Source organism: Cryptococcus neoformans, chromosome 3 (assembly GCF_000149245.1).
Source record: "Cryptococcus neoformans var. grubii H99 chromosome 3, complete sequence".
Taxonomy (NCBI): Eukaryota; Fungi; Basidiomycota; class Tremellomycetes; order Tremellales; family Cryptococcaceae; genus Cryptococcus; species Cryptococcus neoformans.
Genome location: NC_026747.1, coordinates 1137501 through 1157682, shown reverse-complemented (window position 1 = coordinate 1157682; position 20182 = coordinate 1137501). Strand labels below are relative to the sequence as shown.

General features: G+C 47.3%; 7 protein-coding genes and 1 non-coding gene; 5 read left to right on the top strand and 3 right to left on the bottom strand.

Annotated features, from left to right (window-relative positions):
- The first annotated feature begins 170 nt into the window (after positions 1-170).
- Positions 171-1706, top strand: CNAG_12299. Its single transcript, XR_001045610.1, has 2 exons — positions 171-329; positions 399-1706. It is a non-coding gene; the product is annotated as a hypothetical RNA (non-coding RNA).
- Positions 1028-3667, bottom strand: CNAG_07542 (hypothetical protein). XM_012193008.1 has 3 exons: positions 3107-3667; positions 2197-3056; positions 1028-2144 (listed from the first exon to the last, which is right to left on the bottom strand). The coding sequence occupies exons 1-2, from the start codon at positions 3636-3638 to the stop codon at positions 2242-2244; spliced, it is 1347 nt and encodes a 448-aa protein (XP_012048398.1). The 5' UTR covers positions 3639-3667; the 3' UTR covers positions 1028-2144; positions 2197-2241.
- A 243-nt stretch (positions 3668-3910) lies between these two features.
- Positions 3911-6618, top strand: CNAG_07541 (proteasome assembly chaperone 2). XM_012193007.1 has 8 exons: positions 3911-4169; positions 4228-4387; positions 4436-4494; positions 4548-4663; positions 4717-5018; positions 5077-5360; positions 5416-6284; positions 6342-6618. The coding sequence occupies exons 1-6, from the start codon at positions 4104-4106 to the stop codon at positions 5178-5180; spliced, it is 807 nt and encodes a 268-aa protein (XP_012048397.1). The 5' UTR covers positions 3911-4103; the 3' UTR covers positions 5181-5360; positions 5416-6284; positions 6342-6618.
- Positions 6619-7476: 858 nt separating this feature from the next.
- On the top strand, positions 7477-9635 carry CNAG_07540 (hypothetical protein). XM_012192568.1 has 4 exons: positions 7477-7983; positions 8033-8658; positions 8714-8824; positions 8877-9635. The coding sequence occupies exons 2-4, from the start codon at positions 8386-8388 to the stop codon at positions 9489-9491; spliced, it is 999 nt and encodes a 332-aa protein (XP_012047958.1). The 5' UTR covers positions 7477-7983; positions 8033-8385; the 3' UTR covers positions 9492-9635.
- On the bottom strand, positions 9593-11586 carry CNAG_07162 (origin recognition complex subunit 2). XM_012192976.1 has 2 exons: positions 9782-11586; positions 9593-9730 (listed from the first exon to the last, which is right to left on the bottom strand). The coding sequence occupies exon 1, from the start codon at positions 11474-11476 to the stop codon at positions 9782-9784; it is 1695 nt and encodes a 564-aa protein (XP_012048366.1). The 5' UTR covers positions 11477-11586; the 3' UTR covers positions 9593-9730.
- Positions 11587-11688: 102 nt separating this feature from the next.
- On the top strand, positions 11689-15859 carry CNAG_07539 (replication factor C subunit 1). XM_012193006.1 has 19 exons: positions 11689-11853; positions 11907-11918; positions 11972-12151; positions 12206-12478; positions 12526-12722; positions 12779-12946; positions 13002-13328; positions 13381-13497; positions 13546-13792; positions 13845-13970; positions 14027-14112; positions 14164-14211; positions 14262-14399; positions 14453-14609; positions 14663-14928; positions 14983-15145; positions 15195-15346; positions 15397-15505; positions 15560-15859. Exons 1-19 carry the CDS (start codon positions 11773-11775, stop codon positions 15722-15724), a joined length of 3012 nt encoding a protein of 1003 aa, XP_012048396.1. The 5' UTR covers positions 11689-11772; the 3' UTR covers positions 15725-15859.
- Positions 15860-16121: 262 nt separating this feature from the next.
- Positions 16122-19235, top strand: CNAG_07538 (calcium/proton exchanger). XM_012193005.1 has 7 exons: positions 16122-17037; positions 17087-17393; positions 17442-17548; positions 17596-17782; positions 17836-18673; positions 18730-18846; positions 18898-19235. The coding sequence occupies exons 1-7, from the start codon at positions 16552-16554 to the stop codon at positions 18917-18919; spliced, it is 2064 nt and encodes a 687-aa protein (XP_012048395.1). The 5' UTR covers positions 16122-16551; the 3' UTR covers positions 18920-19235.
- Positions 18937-20182, bottom strand: part of CNAG_07537 — a 1820-nt gene continuing 574 nt past the window's right edge. Inside the window, exons 3-5 of the mRNA XM_012192567.1 lie at positions 19867-20154; positions 19726-19815; positions 18937-19675 (exon numbers count right to left, since the gene is read on the bottom strand). In XM_012192567.1, coding sequence (XP_012047957.1) covers positions 19083-19675; positions 19726-19815; positions 19867-20154 — 971 coding nt within the window. In that variant the 3' untranslated portion in view covers positions 18937-19082.

Below are 20182 nucleotides of genomic sequence, written 5' to 3'. Positions count from 1 at the left end.
TCAGGTGTTAGCAACACGAAGTGGAACGCCATGGAATGTGAAGAACGGCAACGACGAAAAAAAATGGCCGCAAGATGTAAATCGGTCTTCTGGATGGGTGGGGTCCGAATTTATCTAATTCTCCATCGCACCACTGACCGTCAGTCGAATATCAGATAAGTTGATAAGGCGAAAAATACTTGCAGAATTTGGGTTTCAGTGCTGCATGCTGCATTATTCGTTGTACACTTTTCTTCTGAGTAAAAATTGCACCCATCACCTTATTATTCACCCCATCACTACGGCGACAGACTACGTAGGAATCATGGCTTCCACCAAAAGTGTTTGTAGTATGTATTGTTGGTCGCAGAGTGGTGTAACCGGTTTATGCTAATAGTCAGCACTATTGTGGTGCGTAGTACAGTACTGGTAGTAGCGCCGCAGCACAGTGACTGAATGATGCTTTATTTCCCCGAAAAGCACCAGTAGTTGTTGACCACCGGTTGTGCTTCAGACCTCAGATTTCTACATTCGCCCTTGTTCCTTGAAGAATGACATACATCATTCTTCATAACTTACAGCAGCTTGCAGAACAGGAAATGAAGGTCATAAAAAAAAAAAAAAACATTATAAAACGGCAACTGCCTCACAGGAGGTAAAGCAAGAAGTTTGCTTATGCTTCTGCAGTGACATAGTGATCTACCACTAAACCTACTACTGAATTCTCAACCTCAATTTTCCACACTTCAGCGTCAGGCTTGAATGAGAGGTGAGGGCCTAAAATCTCATCAATGAAGCCTATTAGAGCACAACAGCAACAACTGAAATACAGGTGACGTGATGATTGGCTGCGTGCCATTTAGGCCGGTGATGCCGATGGCATGTCATAGCCGACAAGCAATAAGCAGCTGCGGACAGCGCAGCTTGTTGCATACGAAGCACGATCGGCTTCATCACCGAAATCACCAAGACAGCTAGTAGATGCCGCATGAGAGTGAGCAGTTACAGTTAACATGGTCGCGGTGAGCTTTGAATTCACTTAAATGTACTCAAATTGGCTGGGAGCCATGCATCATTTCAGATTGAGCGCAGGCAGAACTTATCAGATAGTATCGACTTAGGCTCGACACAGACCCCTACTCGGACCTCGTCCCCGTCTCCCTATCGAATTTCTTCTCCTTTAGGTCGCCATCTGCAAACTTCTTACTACAGTCTGTTAGCAAGTGTTCCCGGAAGGCACAGGATAATAACGTGAAGGATTATGTCATCTTTCGCGCAAGAGTCGTCGCCTGAATGGCCTAGTCGAATTGGATGAATCGTGATATTTAGCGAAGTGATATGTGGGAAGAGGCAGAAAGGTAGGTGATGAAAAAGGAGAGGAGAGGTTTGAGCTATGAAGGCTTGATCTTGGTGGCTTTGGAATTTGAGAGAGTGAAATCCCTCGTAAACCGTCAGGAACAGGAGCTACTGTAGATTGTCGATTTTACTTGCTGGCTGTCAATGGACTACGCGCAGCCGTAAAACTAGAAATTCAGTCCTATTGATTTGTACCATCCTCTCATCACCGTTTGAATAAGAAAATGAAGACGGGCGCCGAGTAGAGTACACATATCGCGCATACTGTGTGTCTGTGATGCGAGGTATGAAGTTACTCCATGCCTCATGGTTAGCAAACTTGCAAACGTAGACAGTTTACCGCGTGGGATCTTGCATTTAGACCATTTCCTGCTTGATATCCTTACTACTACACAAACGTAAATCTCACTGTATACCGTATTCATCGGACGCCATCGAGCATCAAGCAACTCCAAAACATGATGGACCGAACGGTACATGGTCATACTTAGCACAACCAGTAATACTCATCGGGCACCGCATTGAATAGTATTGGGATTGTGCAATTTTCGGAAGTTCTGGAGCAGATGATTCCCAATACGACAACCAACGATGTCATAGCGACGAACGAAGTGTGAACTTCAAGTATAGTTGACAAGTGTTTTTACGCGGTGTCTCTTCCTCGGCAAATAAGGCTCTCCTAGGGCCAGCTCACAGTTGATGCCAGATGCCATGATTAAGTGAAGTTGTCTGGATTGGGAGCTGAACATTGCGATGAACAAAGGGAGTAAACAGTGTAGTTTATGACATCCAACAAAATGTCAACGGAGCTGCTATCAAGTGAGCTGGTGCCTGGGAATATCACATGAAAAACAAACCTACTGTCTGGTATAAGTAGAGAAGGACAACGGGCACGAACACAACTTGCTATCCATCACTTTGTCCGGCATTTCGGTCATAATTGCCAGCATCGTCTTCCGACAAGACATCATCCATCTCTTCCTCGCTTTCTCCATTCCAAAGTTCTTTCATCTCTTCATCAAAGAAGAAAAGATGTTTTACGAATTTCCAGTCCTTGAGTCCTAGGTTTACGACCTTCTCCAAAGTCTCCAGTATCTGATAGGTCATCTTGGCATGAACAGTTCGACGTTGGATTTCGTAGCTTCTGTCCCGGTCTACTTGCTCAAATTTGAGCTTCTTTTCCTCCAACGCGAGTTTTCGAAGCTCCAGGTCACACCTTCTTTCAAGTTCTTCCCGTTCCATCTTCAGTCTGGCTTCTTCCAACGTAATTTTTCGTGACTCCAATTCTAATTGCCAGTGCTGGGCGTCTGGAGGATAGGACGAAGAGGATGAAAGTAATACATGTGGAGGAGGGGCACGCTGGGTGATATTGATGGGGCGAGAAGGACCAGCTTCAGAACTGGGGGGAGGAGTGAAATGCGGGGGTAGGCTTTGCCTATGCGCGCGAGAAGAAGGGCCAACAGACGTGCCACTGCTCGTGGGCACCCCGCGTATCGTAACGGATACAGCATTAGGGTTGGATTTGTGAATGGCAGAAGTGGATGATGACGTTGGCGCAGCATCAGCATTTAACTGAAGGCTGTCGGCCTCTGCAACGGAAGGACACTCGGTAGGATTACGAAGGGGAACTGGGTTGGAGGCTTGAGTGTTGCCTTCCTTTACGGTGCTTGAGAGGGCAGGGAAAAGCTCGTAGTAATATTTACAATACGAAAGAATAGCTCCTTTCTCTCGGATCAGCTTCATACCCGAAGGATTGGTTATATCTACTAACCTTGAATGTTGGTGATACCCCTCTCAATTTCTTCAGGGGTAAGAGTGTTGTCGCCTCGTTCCGCTACGCTGTATGCCGCCTTGAAATCATGATACGTCTTCTCAATCTTTGCAAGGATTGCTCCGGACGATCGCTCATCACCTCTTGTGCCAGCCTCAATTAATTTCTGCCGTATGATAACATCTGCAAAGTGGTTGAGCCTCCGATCATATTGAGCTGACCTCCAAGCCTCCCAATTTTCAGGAACTGACATCCATGCTATCAATATCCGCTCTGCCGTGCGAGCATTATGACCCAAATCATTCTTCCAGTTGATCGTAACCCTTGGGCGCTCATTTTCAACCTCTTTTTCTTTACCTTTGATCGAAAACTTTGGTCTTTTGGAATCATTGGCTTCCAACGAATCGGCACTGCGCTTCAGCCAGTTTTCGCTCGTACGATCAGGAGCGGACGGTTCCTTGGGGACAGAGACAGCCCCCTCTGTGGAGGAAACATCTTGCGAAGGGTTAAGGTTGGGGGAAAGATGAGACATTCCGTCGGTAGTAACTCCGGATAGATATGGCTGCGCCAACGGTCGGCGAATTTATTTGCCAAGACAGGCGGAGATCGGGAGAGACAAGCCAAAGCAAAACCAAAAATGAAGCGCCACCAACGCAAAAAGTAATCCCTGACCTGGAACTGCTGTAATTTTCGTGTGGGGCACCGAAAAATACCTCATATTAAAGTTATTTATTTGGCGAGTTCATTACTTATGTCATAGGTATGATAAGTTCCACGCCATCATATTCCCGGAGGCAGTAGCAACGACGCGTGGAAGTGACGACGGAATCGACGAACTCGCTTTCCCCATTCCACACAACGAAAAGCCAAACCTCGATAACCAATAACAAGGCGGAGGCGGATCCGATCGAATTGAAATAGAGCATCAAGGAACCTCTGTTGGCGCAGTACATGGAAACTAAGACCTATTAGCGTTTAGCAACAGTAAGAGCACCCAATGTCCGATTTCACCCCTTGTGGGGGTTTCACACCTTCGAGCTTTGCCTCTTCGACTCTGATTCTGGTGAGTTCTGTATTATGCTGAGGAGCGGCCGATAGGCTGATGAGGTTTACCGGCATAGCCCGTCGTGTCTTTGGGTAATGTTCCTCAACTCACTGCGGACCTACTGATCTTCTCGCTTGGCCTCAAGAGGGTGGGTTTTGTGGGTAAGGGTGATACTGTCACCCCTTTTGCTGGAAGAGGAGAGGAAAATGGAGACATTGTCACTGGCGGACTTGAAGGTACAGCTGTTCCAAATCTGTTGGCAAGTTGCTGACTAGTTTGCATAGTTTATGGCCAAGAGGGAAGCCAGCTGTATGTCATCCAACAAAGGTCACCAACCTTAAAAGCAAGTCATTATCCTCTGTGCGAGAGATAAACTGACCATCAGTCTACCACTAGTCCCAGAAGGATCGTCATGTCTCGTTGCTGAAAAATTTCGTCAATTCCAACGCTTTTGGAGCGGTTCTTGTCCTTACAAGTCTGGATTCAGCAATTCAAGGCGATGCCCAGCTCTTGTAAGTTACTCGTGCATTTCGACTATTTTAAAAACTAACTCTGGTGGATTTAGAATACCATATCAGCGAGTAGTTCCCCCGGGGCTTTCATCTTTCCCCAGCCAGATACAAAAAATACAGAATATACCGCCGCTATCACTTAGCCTCTCCCAGCCAGCCGCTTCCGGTAGAAGCATGAGTTCCTCTTACCCACCATTCCTTCCTGCGGCTGGTCTCACTCGACGGCTATTAACAGCTCTTTCGGAAGAAAAAGCGCCAATACCTCATGGTGCCATTGCCGCATGGTGTGTCGAGGGTGACAATAGAGGGGATGCTCGAAGCTTGGCCGGAGTGGTTCTGGATGTGCTCAATTTGCGTAAGTAACCGATCTACCCTCTGCCATGCATTAATAGGATGCTAATATCATTATGTAGAGGACGTTGTCCAGGTACAGGAGCCTGTTTCGTGGGAAGGACTCTTTGGGACAACCGAAGGATGGAGCGGGGGTTTAGGAGCCGATGCTGAACTTTATGGTTGATTATGACACTGGATACCCAGGATACTATGAATGTGGTATCATTCACAGTACTCTTGACTATTGGAACCCGCGTATTGTCCTCAAGAGCACTTGGGAAAGGCACGACGAGCTCGGATGTCTAGCTGTAGATTTACACTCAAGCCATCAAATGATTCATCTTTTTTTGCGGAAGTAAGCCCAGTGAGCCTCTTAAGTTCTATAAGAATCCTTTTACAGCAGCTTGACATTCCTCAAGTTGACATGAGGTGAAGACAAAGGATCCTGGAAGCTCAAAATTTGGACGAAACTCATGTTATCGGAACTTGATCGCCACCAATACCTAAAGATGGAACGTGAACGACGTCTATTTACGCTGACGTTCTGTATTGTACCTTTGCTCAAATTTGCTGCTATCTATATTTGATAGGGTATCCAGTTTCTAGAAAACAGGTAATATAAGGAGTCTATCGAAAGAAGCAACTCATGACGATGACTACATTGACCCGAGAAGCTCGATCCCAAGCCGGCCCTAGCACCTCTGTTTCAACTTCAATTTCTCAAGCCCTGGTCCTCGTAACGCCTTGTATCATTACCGGTCTGGACCTTCCTCGTGTGCGGTCACGCTCCGAGACAATACCTGTCACGGCTGCATCCCTGAAGTTGGCCAATCCAGCGTCTATCATAAAATTCCCATGGTCACTTCTGTCATTTGTGCAATTTTCTCGGGCCCATCCAATGAAGGCCCTTATCCCTCTAATTGTTCAGTTGGCTCTCCTTTTCAGCCTCTCTTCACTAATCTTACCGCTTTATCTCTCATTTCCTCGAGGATGCCATTACCCGTCTCAGAGCTCCAAACATGGCTTCTATCCCTGGTCACTCTCCAAGTCATATAATCCCCTTGATCATTGCAAATCTTGATCTGAACCTTCTTTGTCTTTTAAGTCTTCTATACTAGCAAGGTATGAGACAAGATGTGACGAAAGCCCCGAAAGTAGCTGCCGCAATATCATTGTAGGCGGGCGAGAAGGACGGGCAAGAAATGCAAAAATGTGGGTGTTAGAGAGTCAGAATTTGGGTTTTGGTAGCTTGGGCCAACGGTGAGCAAGTGGCAAAGAGCATTAGGGAGTAAGTAAGATCTGATAACATTCACGTATTAGCAGCAAACTAACTTTGCCTGGACAGAAAGCTAGAATGGCCAGATTGACGGACATCGCTATGCTTATGTTTGATGAGGTCTGGGTCGAAGGGCTTTTGGGGCTACTGGAAGACAGTGTCTGGAGACTCTATTGGGGTCTATTACTAAGACCTCTGGCCTTGCTGTTCTGCCGTCCAGTAGAGATGAAGTGACTTGTATTGAAGTCGCAAGTTCGCTTTAGATCTCTGCTTTTGAGAGTAATGCCAGAATGTCTGCTAAATATCGTTCATTCTTTATGATTCCGAAAAAAAAAAAAATACTGCCTATCCATGTCGAGATCGCTATCTGTCACAATAATGCAAGATAACAGCTTTGTCGTCGTCAAACAACTAAACCATATATATACGAAAACCTTGCCATGTGATTACTTACTTACCCAGGATCGCGTCGATCCTTCGTGCCTCCCGTACCGCCTTCAGCAATCGACGATGGATCATAGATGCGCAACAGTTATTAGCTGAAGGTTTGATGATTTGAAGATGGTCGAGTTTCCTTAGAAAAAGGCCTATCTGCGTTTGTTGGATGAAGAGCCTGCTTATCTATTTTTAATCTCAGTGTATGGTTAGAACCCTTAATACGATGAAAATAGAATACATGCTATCCTCTCCTTTTGCAGCTCGCGTGTGCTCTGTGTTCCGCTACTCTTTTTTCGCCATTCTGATTGCCTTTGTATGATTGCGCTATCTTAGCGTACGTGCCTGAAACAAAAATAGATAAGACGCGAAATGAATGACTACGATGGGTTTTATTTCGGGCACCCGTCCTATTTCCTTCGGGACACCTCCCTCCTACTACTTTGGGCAATTTTCACAGGACGGTCTGGAGATAACAGCATCGACCCTGTAGGATTATAGGGGAAAGTTGAAAGATGAGAAAGAGGATCTGAAGAGCACGAACCGATCGAAGCCATGATGTTTTTGAATACGGGATAGAAAGTATTTTAAAAATGACGGCAAAAAGGAAGCGCGTTATTAGAGAAGACGCCCGTTTTCGTTGCACTTTGCTTTTTGTTATGTTGCAATCGTGCACGCGCGACAATATCATTTGAACGAGTTATGTAAACTAAAGGCACAAGGGCTTATTAATAAGAGGTGCCCTACGTTGTTATCTCCAGACTGTCCTGTCAAAATTACCCGAAGTAGTAGTAAGGAGGCGCCCGAAATAAAACCCAACGATCCGCCAAAAACGATCCAAGATCAAGAGATCTATTTGCGGCCTGCAGGGCAGTGGGATTAGCTGACGAGCTGTGAACCGCAAATTGCGGCCTGCGATAACATCACCGAACATTGTGAATTCCGAGCATTATCAAGCATCATACATGGGGCAATGCTTTTAGTCTCTATCCACAAATAGACGTATACAACTGTCTGCTGGGGAATTCAAAGTACCATTAGCTTCAAGGGGGGAGCGGAAGGGAGGGAATATAAAGCGTGCAACGGTAATTCCGCATAGCTCTTCTTGGATTGTCTTAGGTCTTGGAGCCACGGTTGTCCGCGTCGAGGGGGCCAGACCGCGGGTCGGATGGAATCAGGGACGGGCGACTAACCGCAGTAGTGGAGATCGCCGCCTGCCAAATCTGGCGGTCTTTTTTTGGTGGGAGCTTGGCTGAAAACCCGGGAAGACGTCAGGGTGCGTCCCAAGAAACTGGAATGAACGGAATCTAATGATCTATTGTTAGCGGTTAGGCTTCTTCGCATTTTCTTGGCGCTTGGCATTTCCATGTATTGACCACAGACTCTTTCTTAGTCCTTGCGAGATGCAAAAACATCATCGCATAAAGCTGTCCATTTCTTCCTCTTCTTAGTGCTCGAAACCGCCAGCCCAAGTACCCTATCCTTCCATTCACTCCCAACCCCACTGCTTGTACCTACGAATCTTATCTCACGCATCAGCACATCTGCCTTCGACGTCAGAACATCCCAGCTTGGCGCCAAGCTGGCAAAGACAGCCTCTCATATAAAGATATATAGACTCCCACAGATCCTTTTCCCACCGTCTTTCTCTTATTCGACTCTTCACGCACTCTTCACAATGTCCTCAGCAGGTCCTTCACGCTCTCCCCAACCCTCCTCCCGCTTTCACCCCTACACTCTGCATCCTCACACCCATTCTCACCCCTCTCATCACGCGGAAGATTACCGCACAAAATCCCGCCGCCTTGACCGCTCACCTGTCCGTAATGCAAAGGGGGAGTACCCACCCAGCCCGCCTCATTCTAGACGAGATGCCAGTGAGACCCCGAGCGTATCATTGTCCATGGCTTTTGGTGGCATGGGTGGTGGTAAATGGTGGGACGAAGAATTGGTGAGTTTAATCGGGTTCTTGGCGTGCGCAGCACTGATAAATCGGTTGAAAATAGCCACCACCTCCTGCCTCGCTGGCGAGTATACTTGACTCATTCCGAAAAAGTGGTGAAGGCGATCGAGAGTTGCTGTTGAGTATTCTTGGGGCCAAAAAGGCCGAGGAGGAGGTTAGTGGAGTGCATATTATGTATACGGGCAAAGACTGATGTCGATCTCCAGCGACTATCAGCTATGATCCACACTCGGCTTACTGTCCTCCAGGCTCGACTTTCTTTACACCAGGCAGCTGCCGTTGGTGCCATGTCCGTGCCTGTCATGCCTGCTCCCCCATCAACAGCCTTGGCCATGTCTAACACTTCTCCCAAGCCTCAGCAACCTCCAGTACCACGATCTGAAGAACTAGACAGGTCGCCTGAGCGTACACCGTCTCTCACGTCTCGCGACTCTGGCCGTTCATCTTCCGCTGGTGTTGCCTCTCCCCCCGCACAGACGGCGAGCGAATTCATGCCGCCTCCTCCACGGCCTGTTGCTCATGGATACGGGCATGGGTACGAAAAGGAGCGAGAAGATGCTCGACCTCGATTTTGGCAACTCCACCCCAACCCCACCTCTCGTGTTCCTCCACGGCCATCGGCGCAAGACCTTCCTCCCCTTCGAGACGCTGCTGAAGGCCGAGACAAGGAGAGGAGCGGTGGTGGGAGCAGGTCAATCAGTCCAAAGGACAATGGAATGGCCGCTGGTGTTGGTCGCGATGGAAGAGATCGATCGGGAGGTGGTCTCGAGATGTTATTGGATGTTGGCATGAGAGGATTGGAGACTGAACGACGGGAGTAAGCAGTGTGTGTAGGATCGGCAGCCGTTTGTAAAAAAAAGAAGATCCAGGGTAGTTGTTGTATAGGCTTTGGGCTTCCCATGTCTTTTTAGTTATTATTATGTTGAATAGGAAGAGAATGAATATACATTAAAATGCCAAGTTTGACTTATCAACTACAGTTTCCGGTACACTTAACCGAACAATCTTCCTCCTTGTCCTCACATCATTCATTATAACACAATCTCTATATCGGAAACATCTTGATAGCCGGTCAGCGACTCGATATCACGATACCATAGCCTTTACATACTTAGCTTTCTATGTCCTCCATACTCTGCAAAATTCTTTCAATTGCTGCTTTGCCTAGTGGCACCCAGAACCATCTTCCTTCCTTCCTTCCTTCGGCTACAGTTCCATCATGGTTTTCATCTACCTCATTGGCCACACTAGCTTCGGCCACCAATCCGTGATCTTTATATTCTCCTATGAACGCCTCAAAACGTTCATCCTCCGTAGCAATAAACTTATCTTTTGCAGTTTTATTCAATAAATATCCGTCCACTGCAAAGGGCGGAGCAATACCGCTGCCGCTGGAAGGGGCAGGATAAGCCACATGCCATTTTGGATGAGATGGTAGACGAGAGAGTTGTTGAGTAAGAGTGAGTTTGAGCAATCGAGCTGCCTTGACAGGTACAGATTTGAGGATTTGAAGAGCACCTTCCTCGGATATGCCACCTGTTCCAGAGCCAGAAGGTGTGAGGGATTGTGCTGATAGGCGCAAATAGGATAGTTCGAGATCATAGGGGGCATAAGTGGTGAGACTGTGATGTATCCAATTGAAACCCCTGTCTTTTTGGGGAGTACCTATCCAGCCACCATCAGGATATGAATGGGGTGGTGAGTTGGAAAAAGATGTTGAGAAAATAATCGGGGTATGAACGTGGTCAAAAGACGCTATTATATGGATTCGCGGAGATGAAGCTAATAGAGACAGGGTAGCTATAGATCTGGGCGTTCGAAGGGATTGTGCGTCGATATTATGTATCATGAGATAGAGAGGAGCCGAAGCAGTGGGCCAATGCTTCTGCGAGAATGGTTGTATAGCAGCAGGCGGTAGGAGATAGGCGTAGATGCGATGAGCAGCCCGCTCTAGAGGAGTTGAGCAATAAGTTGGCACAGAGACATTTTGCGGTACCTCTAACCGATCTTCAACTTCGCTGAGAACGTCCCTGATACTTAAACCTGGGAAAAAGCCGTTGATTACAACTACATGCCCTTTCTTGGCAAGACGGTTATGGACAAATAGGTTCAATGCTTGACGCTTGGAACCGAAACCGTAGAAAAGGAGGTTGAAGCCTGCTTCAAGTTCTTTCTCCCATTGATGGAACTTGCCCGTGAATGTCTCTGGCGGTATTAAGGTAGCGCGAACTTCTGATGATTCGGCAATATATCTTTCATAAGCCTGTTTTGATAGAGGGTCGGCCAAAAGGGAATAGCTGTTCCCGGACGTTTTCGATGATTGCGCCATAAGTGTAAAATACCCGTCTGCCTTGGAGGCTCTGATAATCCCCGTGTCCTCCTCCTCACCATCAGCTGGGGCAAGCAGAGGTGGCCGCTTAGGGGTTTTGACAGGGGTTTTTCGAGATGTGGGAGTGATCGATCCGGGTTTGCGTTTTTTGGGTGTTCCCCTTTTAGATCGAGGTGTGCTTGTCACTGATGCTGGTAAAAGACCCATCTTGCGAGGCGTAACTCTTGTCTCTTCCTCCTCCCCATTAACTCCGTCCTCCGCATCCTCCTCCTGGTCCGACGGCTCATATCTGTCTGCATCATCGTCGTCGAGATTGTGTTCGTTTTCTTCTTCATCTGATTGGTGGTCGGCGTAACCACTGAGGAAAGAGACAAGGTGTGATGCGCTCGCTTCTGGGTCTGGCGACTCGCAAGGTCGCGCTTCAGGATTTTCAGGTCGTGGTGACTTCTGACGAGGTCGTTTTGCAGTGGGAGGCATCTTATAGCGGAGCGTAGCTGTTATAGTCTTTTATCAAGAGATTGTCGTCTACACCTTGCCGACATATATTTATTTACTTCACCCTGCGTGATCTTCTTCTCCGTCTTCTCGTCTAGCGCAGGCGGCGAGTCGCGCCGAGCGATGGATGGCCCGTGCCGGTATTATTATTATTATGTACGACGCGAAAGGTGATGATGTTGAAATTAGCAAACGCGTCCGCCACCACCTAGAATCACTTTCATTTTTACTTACTTTCTTGGTCAACTCATCTTGGGTCTTGGACAGCACTCGGACAAATGTCGTCGAAAGCAGACTCTCCCAAGAAGAAGCCTGTCAGCAAGTCTGATAAGCCGGCTGGCAAGGACATTCGTGGTTTCGTACGTCTTCCTCATCACGTGTACAGCTCCTGCTAACCAGCGCCGCGTATCAGTTTACTCCAGGAGTATGCTTTTGGCGCAGGACGATATCTCATTTGAATCTGACACGATGGTGTAGAATTCGCAGAAGACTAGTGTAACAAAGCAAGTAGCAACTAAAACCGGCTCAGGCAAGAAACCGATTACAATTAATGACAGCGACGACGAGCCTGAAGAGGTCGCCAAGACGCAATCATCTTCCAAGGCTGGTCCTCCTTCATCTGCACCAAACAGCACTGCATCAAAGCATTGTGGATCAGTAGGTCTCGTTATCATCTGTCTCAAATCAGGACAAGGGCTAATGATCCCAAAGAAAGCAATTGTGCTCTCTTCGGATGATGAACCCGCGCCTGCCAGATCAAAATCTGTCGCCAAATCCGCACCCAGGGCTACTTCCAGGCCAGTTGTGACACGAAAACCTGCATTGGCAAAGCGCAAAATCCTTAGCGACTCTGAGTCTGAGGAAGAGAATTACAAACCGCAACCGAAGAGACAAAGTCTAGGAGGAAGAGATGGGAAGAAATCTGATGATGAAGGCACGAAGAGCATCAAGAAGGGAAAAAGGAAGAACGACGACAATTTTGATGTAAGTCGTCTATGTTTTTGGGTTACCTTCACTCACTGTCCCTACAGCCGATGGATGTTGATAACGAAGATGAGTATAATTTTGACGATGAAGACGAGCCGCGGGAAAAGTCCAAGCCAAAACCAATTGCAAAAAAGTCTCCTGCTGTTCCTAAGAAGTCCACACCAGTCACGAAACCGGCCGCATCTAAGATTTCTAAGATGGAAGAGGAAGAACCAGAGAAGAAGGAAGAAAAAAAGTTTAAGTGTGTCTTCTGTCTTTCTTCCCATGATGCCATGCCCGTAAACTGATTGGATACAGCTGGCGAGCGGCTGCAGCAGCGCGTGCTGCTGGTCCTAAAGCTCCGGGATCCAAAGAAATCCCTGAGGGTGCCCCTGACTGTCTTGCAGGCCTCACATTTGTTTTCACAGGAGAGATGGAGAGCCTGGGAAGGGAGGATGCGCAGGAGCTCGTCAGACGGTATTCTGGGTGAGTATCTTTTTATTATAATACAGTAACTCGAATGCTAAGGCCCTGGCTACAGTAAAGTTACCACGGCCCCTTCTGGGAAAACTTCTTACGTCGTAGTCGGCGAAAACGCTGGTGTCTCCAAACTCAACAAAGTCAAGGAGAAGAAAATTCCTATGATTAACGAAGATGAATTCCTTGAACTTATTCGTCAAAGATCTTCTGGCAAGGGACCTGGTGGAGCGGTGGATAGGGCGGCTATGGAGAAAGCGACCAAGGCAAGGGAGAAGGAGGAGAAGAAGATCTTGGAGCAGGCTAAAGAAATGGAAGAGAGGGAAAAAAAAGAGGAAAAGGAGAGATTAAGGAAACAGAAAGCTCTGGAAGGGCAAGGTATGGCTATCAAGTGAGCTTTGTCATATTTTCTTGGTGCATCTCGGACACTGACTGTTATGTAGGAAAACGGGTCCTGCATCAGCCCAGCTGTGGACGACCAAGTATGCTCCTACTAGTTTGAAGGAGATTTGCGGCAACAAAGCTCCTGTTGAACGTCTGGGTCAATGGCTGCAAGATTGGTAAGACTATAATTTACGCTTGACATTTCATGGTTGATATAGTCACAGGCAAAAGAATTACAAGGCAAATTTCAAGAAACCCGGCAAAGATGGTATGGGTGTTTATCGCGCTGTTCTCATTTCTGGTCCTCCTGGTATAGGCAAAACGACCTCTGCTCATCTAATGGCAAAAGAGGCCGGTTACATTCCGTTAGAACTGAACGCGAGTGATACTCGAAGCAAGAAGCTAATCGAGAATGAAACAAATGTCGATAACAAGAGTTTGGATGGGTTCTTCAAGGGTCAGGGGGTTGGTGTAAGTCATCTAATGAAGTTCAGAAAAGAGAATACCATTGACGAACTTACAGGAGATAAATGCCGCGGGGTTGAAGATTGACTCTAGAACCTGCTTGATTATGGACGAAGTGGATGGAATGTCCGCGGGTGACAGAGGTGGTGTCGGCGCTTTGAACACCTTGATCAAGAAGACTAAGGTAAGTGGAGCGCGCTGAATGTCCTTCAGACCATTCATTGATCCTTTTTTTGGCAGATCCCAATGATTTTGATCTGTAACGATCGCACATTACAAAAAATGAAGCCCTTACAGAGCACGACTTTCAACATGACTTTCAGGAGGTAATTCCTCGTTTTGTTTTATATTCTGTGGTGAGCTGATTGCCAAGACAGGCCCCAGCCAAATGAGATTCGCTCAAGAATTATGTCTATCTTGCACAAGTACGTTAAGTTTGTAGACTAATTGGTAACGAGTTAATATTGCTTCGCAGGGAAAAGCTCAAGATTCCACCCAACGTCGTTGACGAGCTTGTGAAGGGGGTCAATTCTGATATCCGTCAAGTTCTGAACATGCTCTCCACGTTTAAGCTTGGTAAAAGTGAGATGAATTTTGACGAAGGAAAGCATTTGTAAGTCATTTTGACGTTTTTGGGCCTTGAACTAAGCTCATTCGCGTCTGTAGGGTCAAGGTCAATGAGAAGAACACAATCATGACGCCTTTTACTATCATCGATAAACTCACAGGCCCATATGCTTTCTCCAAAAATAGCAAAGAAACGTTGGGTGATAGAATGGAGCTATACTTCCACGATTTCAGCTTTGTGCCTCTTTTCATGCAGGTAAGTTAGGAGAAACTTCACACGGACAAGTAGAGCTCATCGCTGTATATCAGGAGCATTACCTCAAAACGAACCCTACTGCCTTAAACAACCTTGACGGTCCTGAGAAGAACCTCAAGCACCTTGAATTAGTATCCAAGGCCGCAGACTCAATATCCGACGGTGATTTGATTGATCGCATGATTCACGGCTCGGAGCAGCATTGGTCTCTGTTACCGCTACATGCTGTAGCTTCCACGGTAAAGCCTGCCATGCACGTGTATGGTGCAATGAGGAGTCAGGGTGGCGGTTGGGGCAGCTGGGGTCCTGCTTTCCCTCAGTATGCCATTCTTCGATCAGCCGACCTATCAGTATGATGCTAACAATGATCTAGATGGCTCGGGCAAAACTCGAAGCAGAACAAACTTCAAAGACAGCTTACGGATATTCAGATTCGTATGCGTTTGCGAGTGTCAGGAAGCAGAGAAGAGATTAGAGAGCAGTACATGCCTCTCTTGGCCAGCAAGATTGTATCTCCTCTCATTGATCGTGGTGCTGTAAGTACCTCATTAGTGCGCTACTTCATTATTGCTAATTATCATGCAGGCGGCGGTGGAAGAGACGATTGAGTATATGGACGAATATTATCTTGGCAAAGACGATTGGGATGCGTTTGTCGAACTTGGTGTCGATACGATGCGGGATGAGGATATCTTGAAGAAAATCCCAAGCGCCACGAAGGCGTCCTTCACCAGACAGTAAGTCGTGTATCATTCGTATCAACAACAGGAAGCTGAACTTTCGGCAGGTACAACAAGACTGATCACCCCATCGCGTTCCACAAGGGTGATATGTTTGCGGGAGCAAAGAAGAAGATTGATACTGGACCAGTGCCCGACAATGAGGATGTTTTTGAAGTGCGTTTGTGCTGTGATCCTACGAGCTATCATCTGACTTCTCGTTCCATATAGGAAGACGAGCCTGTGCCGGATGAACCGGAGGAGGATAAGAGCGAAGAGGAGGACCCTTTACAGGATAAATTGGTCAAGGCTGTAAAGCCGAAAGGTAAAGCCGCGGGCAAGTCTGCATCAAAACCGACGGCAGCCAAAGGAGCAAAGTCAAAAGCTAAGAAATAGGGGAAGATCCATAGACTCTCCAAATTCCAGGATGGAGAGATTAATATGTATAAATAAGTACAGGATTTCACGGTTTTACTGCATTTTAGTTATATTGGACGAACTGATATTTTGCATTGATTTTTTCATTCGTTTATTGCCGCTCAATCCTCGATCTTCCATTCGTCCCATCCCTCTTCACGCATTCTGTTCGGGATGAAGCATCAGGCACGGAGATGTTTAGGTGTCGCTTCAAGGAAGCCTATTATTAGCTTTTGCCATGTTCTTGCATGCCTATTTTATCTTGGGGCAGAGCTGCTGCGGTGATGATGACATCACTACACAGCATTGTATGGCATCAGCAGCTGTTGGTGGCAACTTGTTCGTTGGCTGCAACAATACCCTTCAACAGCAACCAGTACGACTCGCACTTCTCAATAATAAGTGTCCTGTCACGTACTCAACACGCATGGTATTCGACAAGCTGACAATGTTATGGAAGGAGAATAAAGGATGAAGCACGATGGGACAGATAGAGCACTGAGGAGTGAACAGCCGGATGAACAATCATTCGGGGTTCGGTCACCTTCCGCCACTCGCCAAGGTGCCAAGCCCTGAGAGCCATCCCTTTGATCATCGTCATGCCGGTAGACGGAGATGCCCTTCTTCCTCCTTCTGGCTGCTTCCTTATCACCACCCTCCACCGCCACACTATTGCCACTAAGCGCCCGCTGGCTCTATCTTATATAAACCTCCATTCTTCCCATAACACCCCTTCCCTTCTTTCCTCTTCTATTTACTCTTATTTTCCAGTTCAATTCTTACAAGACTACACCGCCAAACGTTCAATGGCTTCCTCTCCTATCGCTGAACCAGAACCTGAACCTGATATAGAGAGCCCCAATCCCCGACAACAGATATATACGAACACTCCTACATCTTCCGGCTATCATTCCACTACCGGTGACACCACAAGTCAGCAGCAGCAAAATGTCTTACCAGAACAGGAGTCTGGTAGCTCAGCATCTGCTCTCAAGCAACCCACCACTTTGCGCACTATCTTGAAACCTCGATCTCGACCTGGTCATGCCCGCGTGCCGTCAATCAAGATTTCTGAAGCCGATCCAGTGAGTCATGGTACTGCCGACCTTCCCAGTCGTCCAAACAGCGCACCCACTATCTCTGCGGGCGTCGGTTCAGCATTCGGGAGAAATAGGCTTGCTCCATTGAAGAATATTTCAATTCCTTTGCCTCCCAAGATGGGTCCCCCCGAAAGTGAGGAAGAGAAGTTACAGAAGACCTTCATTGAGCCCACCTGGACACAATGTTTTCGCGTAAGTCATATCTTCTGCTTCCAGCAACGGGGCACTAACGATGATTCAGAACACCATCAAGGCTCAACCTGCCCTCGCTGCGGTGCCGATCATTCTTCCCATCAGCTGGGCTTTACATTTTAGTCATCAGAACCCCATAGCTATTTTTGTAACAAGCTTAATCGCCATTGTGCCACTCGCTGGTGGATTGGGTTTCGCCACTGAAGAGCTGGCCCATCGAGTTGGCGAAGCTTGGGGTGGGTTGCTTAACGCATCTTTCGGAAACGCCGTGGAACTTTTGATCGCAATTTTGGCCTTGGTCAAGGGTCAGCTTGATATTGTACAGGCCAGTATGGTTGGGTCCATTTTGAGTAATGGTAAGTGACATCTTACATCAGACGTTGTGCATCGCTGATCTTCTGCAGTATTGCTCGTACTTGGTATGAGCTACTTTGCCGGTGGTCTTCGATTCCACGAACAGTTATACACCATAATCGGTGCGCAGATGCACATTTCTTTGTTGGGTATTTCTGTAAGTGTCGCGTCTGAAACGTCGGAACAGTTGCTGACCAAATGTAGCTCATGGCGATAGTCCTTCCTGCTGCCTATCACTACGCCTATCCCTCTACTTCCGATGTTGTCTCGAGCGCCAGAGCAGGATCGCAACCTGAAGGCGAGGAGTTAAACAACCTGCTCAAGATGTCGAGGGGTCTGAGCTTCATCTTGCTTGCTGTTTACGCCATGTTCCTCACCTTCCAGTTATACAGTAAGTTCTTTTATTTCATTCCCTTTTCTGTACAAACATTTACGATATAATAGCCCACGCGTATCTTTTCAGGATCCCTCGCGAAAAGGTCCGACATCCACTTCCCGGCCCTGCGCCACATCACGAACACGTTTTCCCAAGGCCTCATTGGGTTGACTCAATTGTTGATTCCTCAAGCTCCAGTAGTTCTTCTGCTTCATCAGTTAGGTCGGAAAAGTCGAACAGACGATTCAGGAAATTCAGGAAATTTTCAGTGTCTTCGAAGAAGGAACAGCGGCAGAAGGAGCGGGGTGCTGATGGACATGAAGCGGATAATGAGAGAGAGTCACGACAGATCCCCCATAATGCTCCAAACCCCGAAACTCCCCCAGTCAATGAGAAGAACGATAACGCATTCACTCAATCATCACCTATCAGTCCGTTTAGGACGAGTTCAAATTTTTCAGATACCCTCCGACCATCTGTCGCCAATGAGGATATCGAGCGCCAGTCTGTCGTGTCATCAGCAGGATCTGAGCATATTATTGTCGACGAAGACGGCACGGTGCATGTCCAGCCAAAGGTCAAATTTCATTTTGCTTTGGGTATGTTGCTTTTAATGACTGCCCTGGCTGGTGTCACTGCCGAGTGGCTTGTTGATTCCATCGATGGTCTCACCGCCACTGGTAATGTTTCAAGAGAGTTTGTTGGTTTGATCCTTTTGCCTGTGATCGGTAACTCCGTCGAACATATTACTGCTGTAACGGTATCGGTCAAGGACAAGCTGAATCTTTCGATGAGCATCGCGGTTGGTAGTAGTATCCAGGTATCATTGTGTCTATTGCCAATTCTGGTTCTTATCGGATGGGCAATCGGGCAGCCAATGTTGCTCTTCTTTGATACTTTTGAAACGTAAGTTCGGGGTGTTTAACTATGATGCTGTCTGGGTATTGATGCTTTCCCAACAGTATGGCCTTGGTGATTTCAGTTTTGCTGGTCAATTTCGCCATCTCTGATGGACGAACCAACTATCTTGAAGGATTTGTGATGATGATGGCGTACCTATCTATTGCTCTGGTTTGCTGGTGAGTCTACCATGACCAATCGAGTCTGGTGAAACTAATGATTAATGGCAGGTTCTATGATCCTCTTGATTAAATATCTCAAAATTTGGAGCAATGTATAAAATAATAGGAAATGTATACGGATAGGAAAGAATAATCGTACATACATACACGCAGGAAATTTCTCGGTTCTTATCAGTGATGAAAAATATGAGACGTGCGCGGGTGCTAAATCTTTACCGCTTCTTTACACTTGTTTATCCTCGCCGTCTGACAGCTCTCCCGGCAGCACCCATGGTACTCTTCACACTCATCCCTTTTCTCTTGCCCCCACTCACTACACCTCCCGGCTGCCACTCTTCTCTCCTCTTCACATTGATACCCTTTCCTCGTAACTTCGCATCCTTTTCTTGAAGACGCTGAGACTTGGATATTTTGCGTTGCTGAGAGGCAGAGGCTGGGTTTTCAAGAGATGTTGAAGATGAGAGGGTCGAGAGATATGCAGTGACGGTCTCACTGACATGGTCATCTAATTCTACTTGCGACATCTGTCGTTCTGGAACGCCGGCTACAGGGAGGTCGACGGTTTCTCCTTCCAAGCGCATGTTCTCCACCTCGTGTGGCAATAAAACTTCAACTGGTCGGTACGGCACCAATTCGTCCAGTGTCCATTCTCCCATCTTACCTTCTCTCCATGCTCGCACGAACCATCGCATAACACTCTCCCAGTCTTCCTCACCGCCCTTTTGCTTCGCAGCTAAACGATTGGATAAAGCGGAAAGAAGAGTAGGAAGGTGGTCAGTAGGTTCGAAGGAGGGTGGGAGTGGTAATGAAGAGAGGTAAGAGGGGACTGTGAAAGATCAGCCAGTTGTATATCTAGGAGCTGACGATGTGTCTCACGCGATGGCTCTGAGACGTAGCGACGGTTCAACTTCCACAAGAGATAATCCGAAATGGCATCTAATTCAAATAAGTCTTCCTTAATGCCCGCTACAAAAGGAATTCAGCTAGAAATTGACTATAAAGCGCCACAATACTCACCTGTTAAAGCCAGTTTCAGGCCCTTCTCCCCACCTTCCTCACCCTTACCCAGATAGGGCATCATGACTCCAGGCGTATCGTACACATATACCTGGGGTTCCTCGTATATTCTGACCGTTCCAGTCAACTTTTTGGTCACACCTGCTAGAGCACCAGTCTGGAACGCCTTGCCCTTGCGCAGGCCAACTCGGCGAAGGGCGTTCAATAGCGATGATTTGCCGACGTTGGGCATACCAAGAACAAGGATAGAGTATGTTGGGGAGAAAGGAGCAGACTTTTGAGCAAGATCTGCAAGGCCGTTGGTTAGAGAATGATG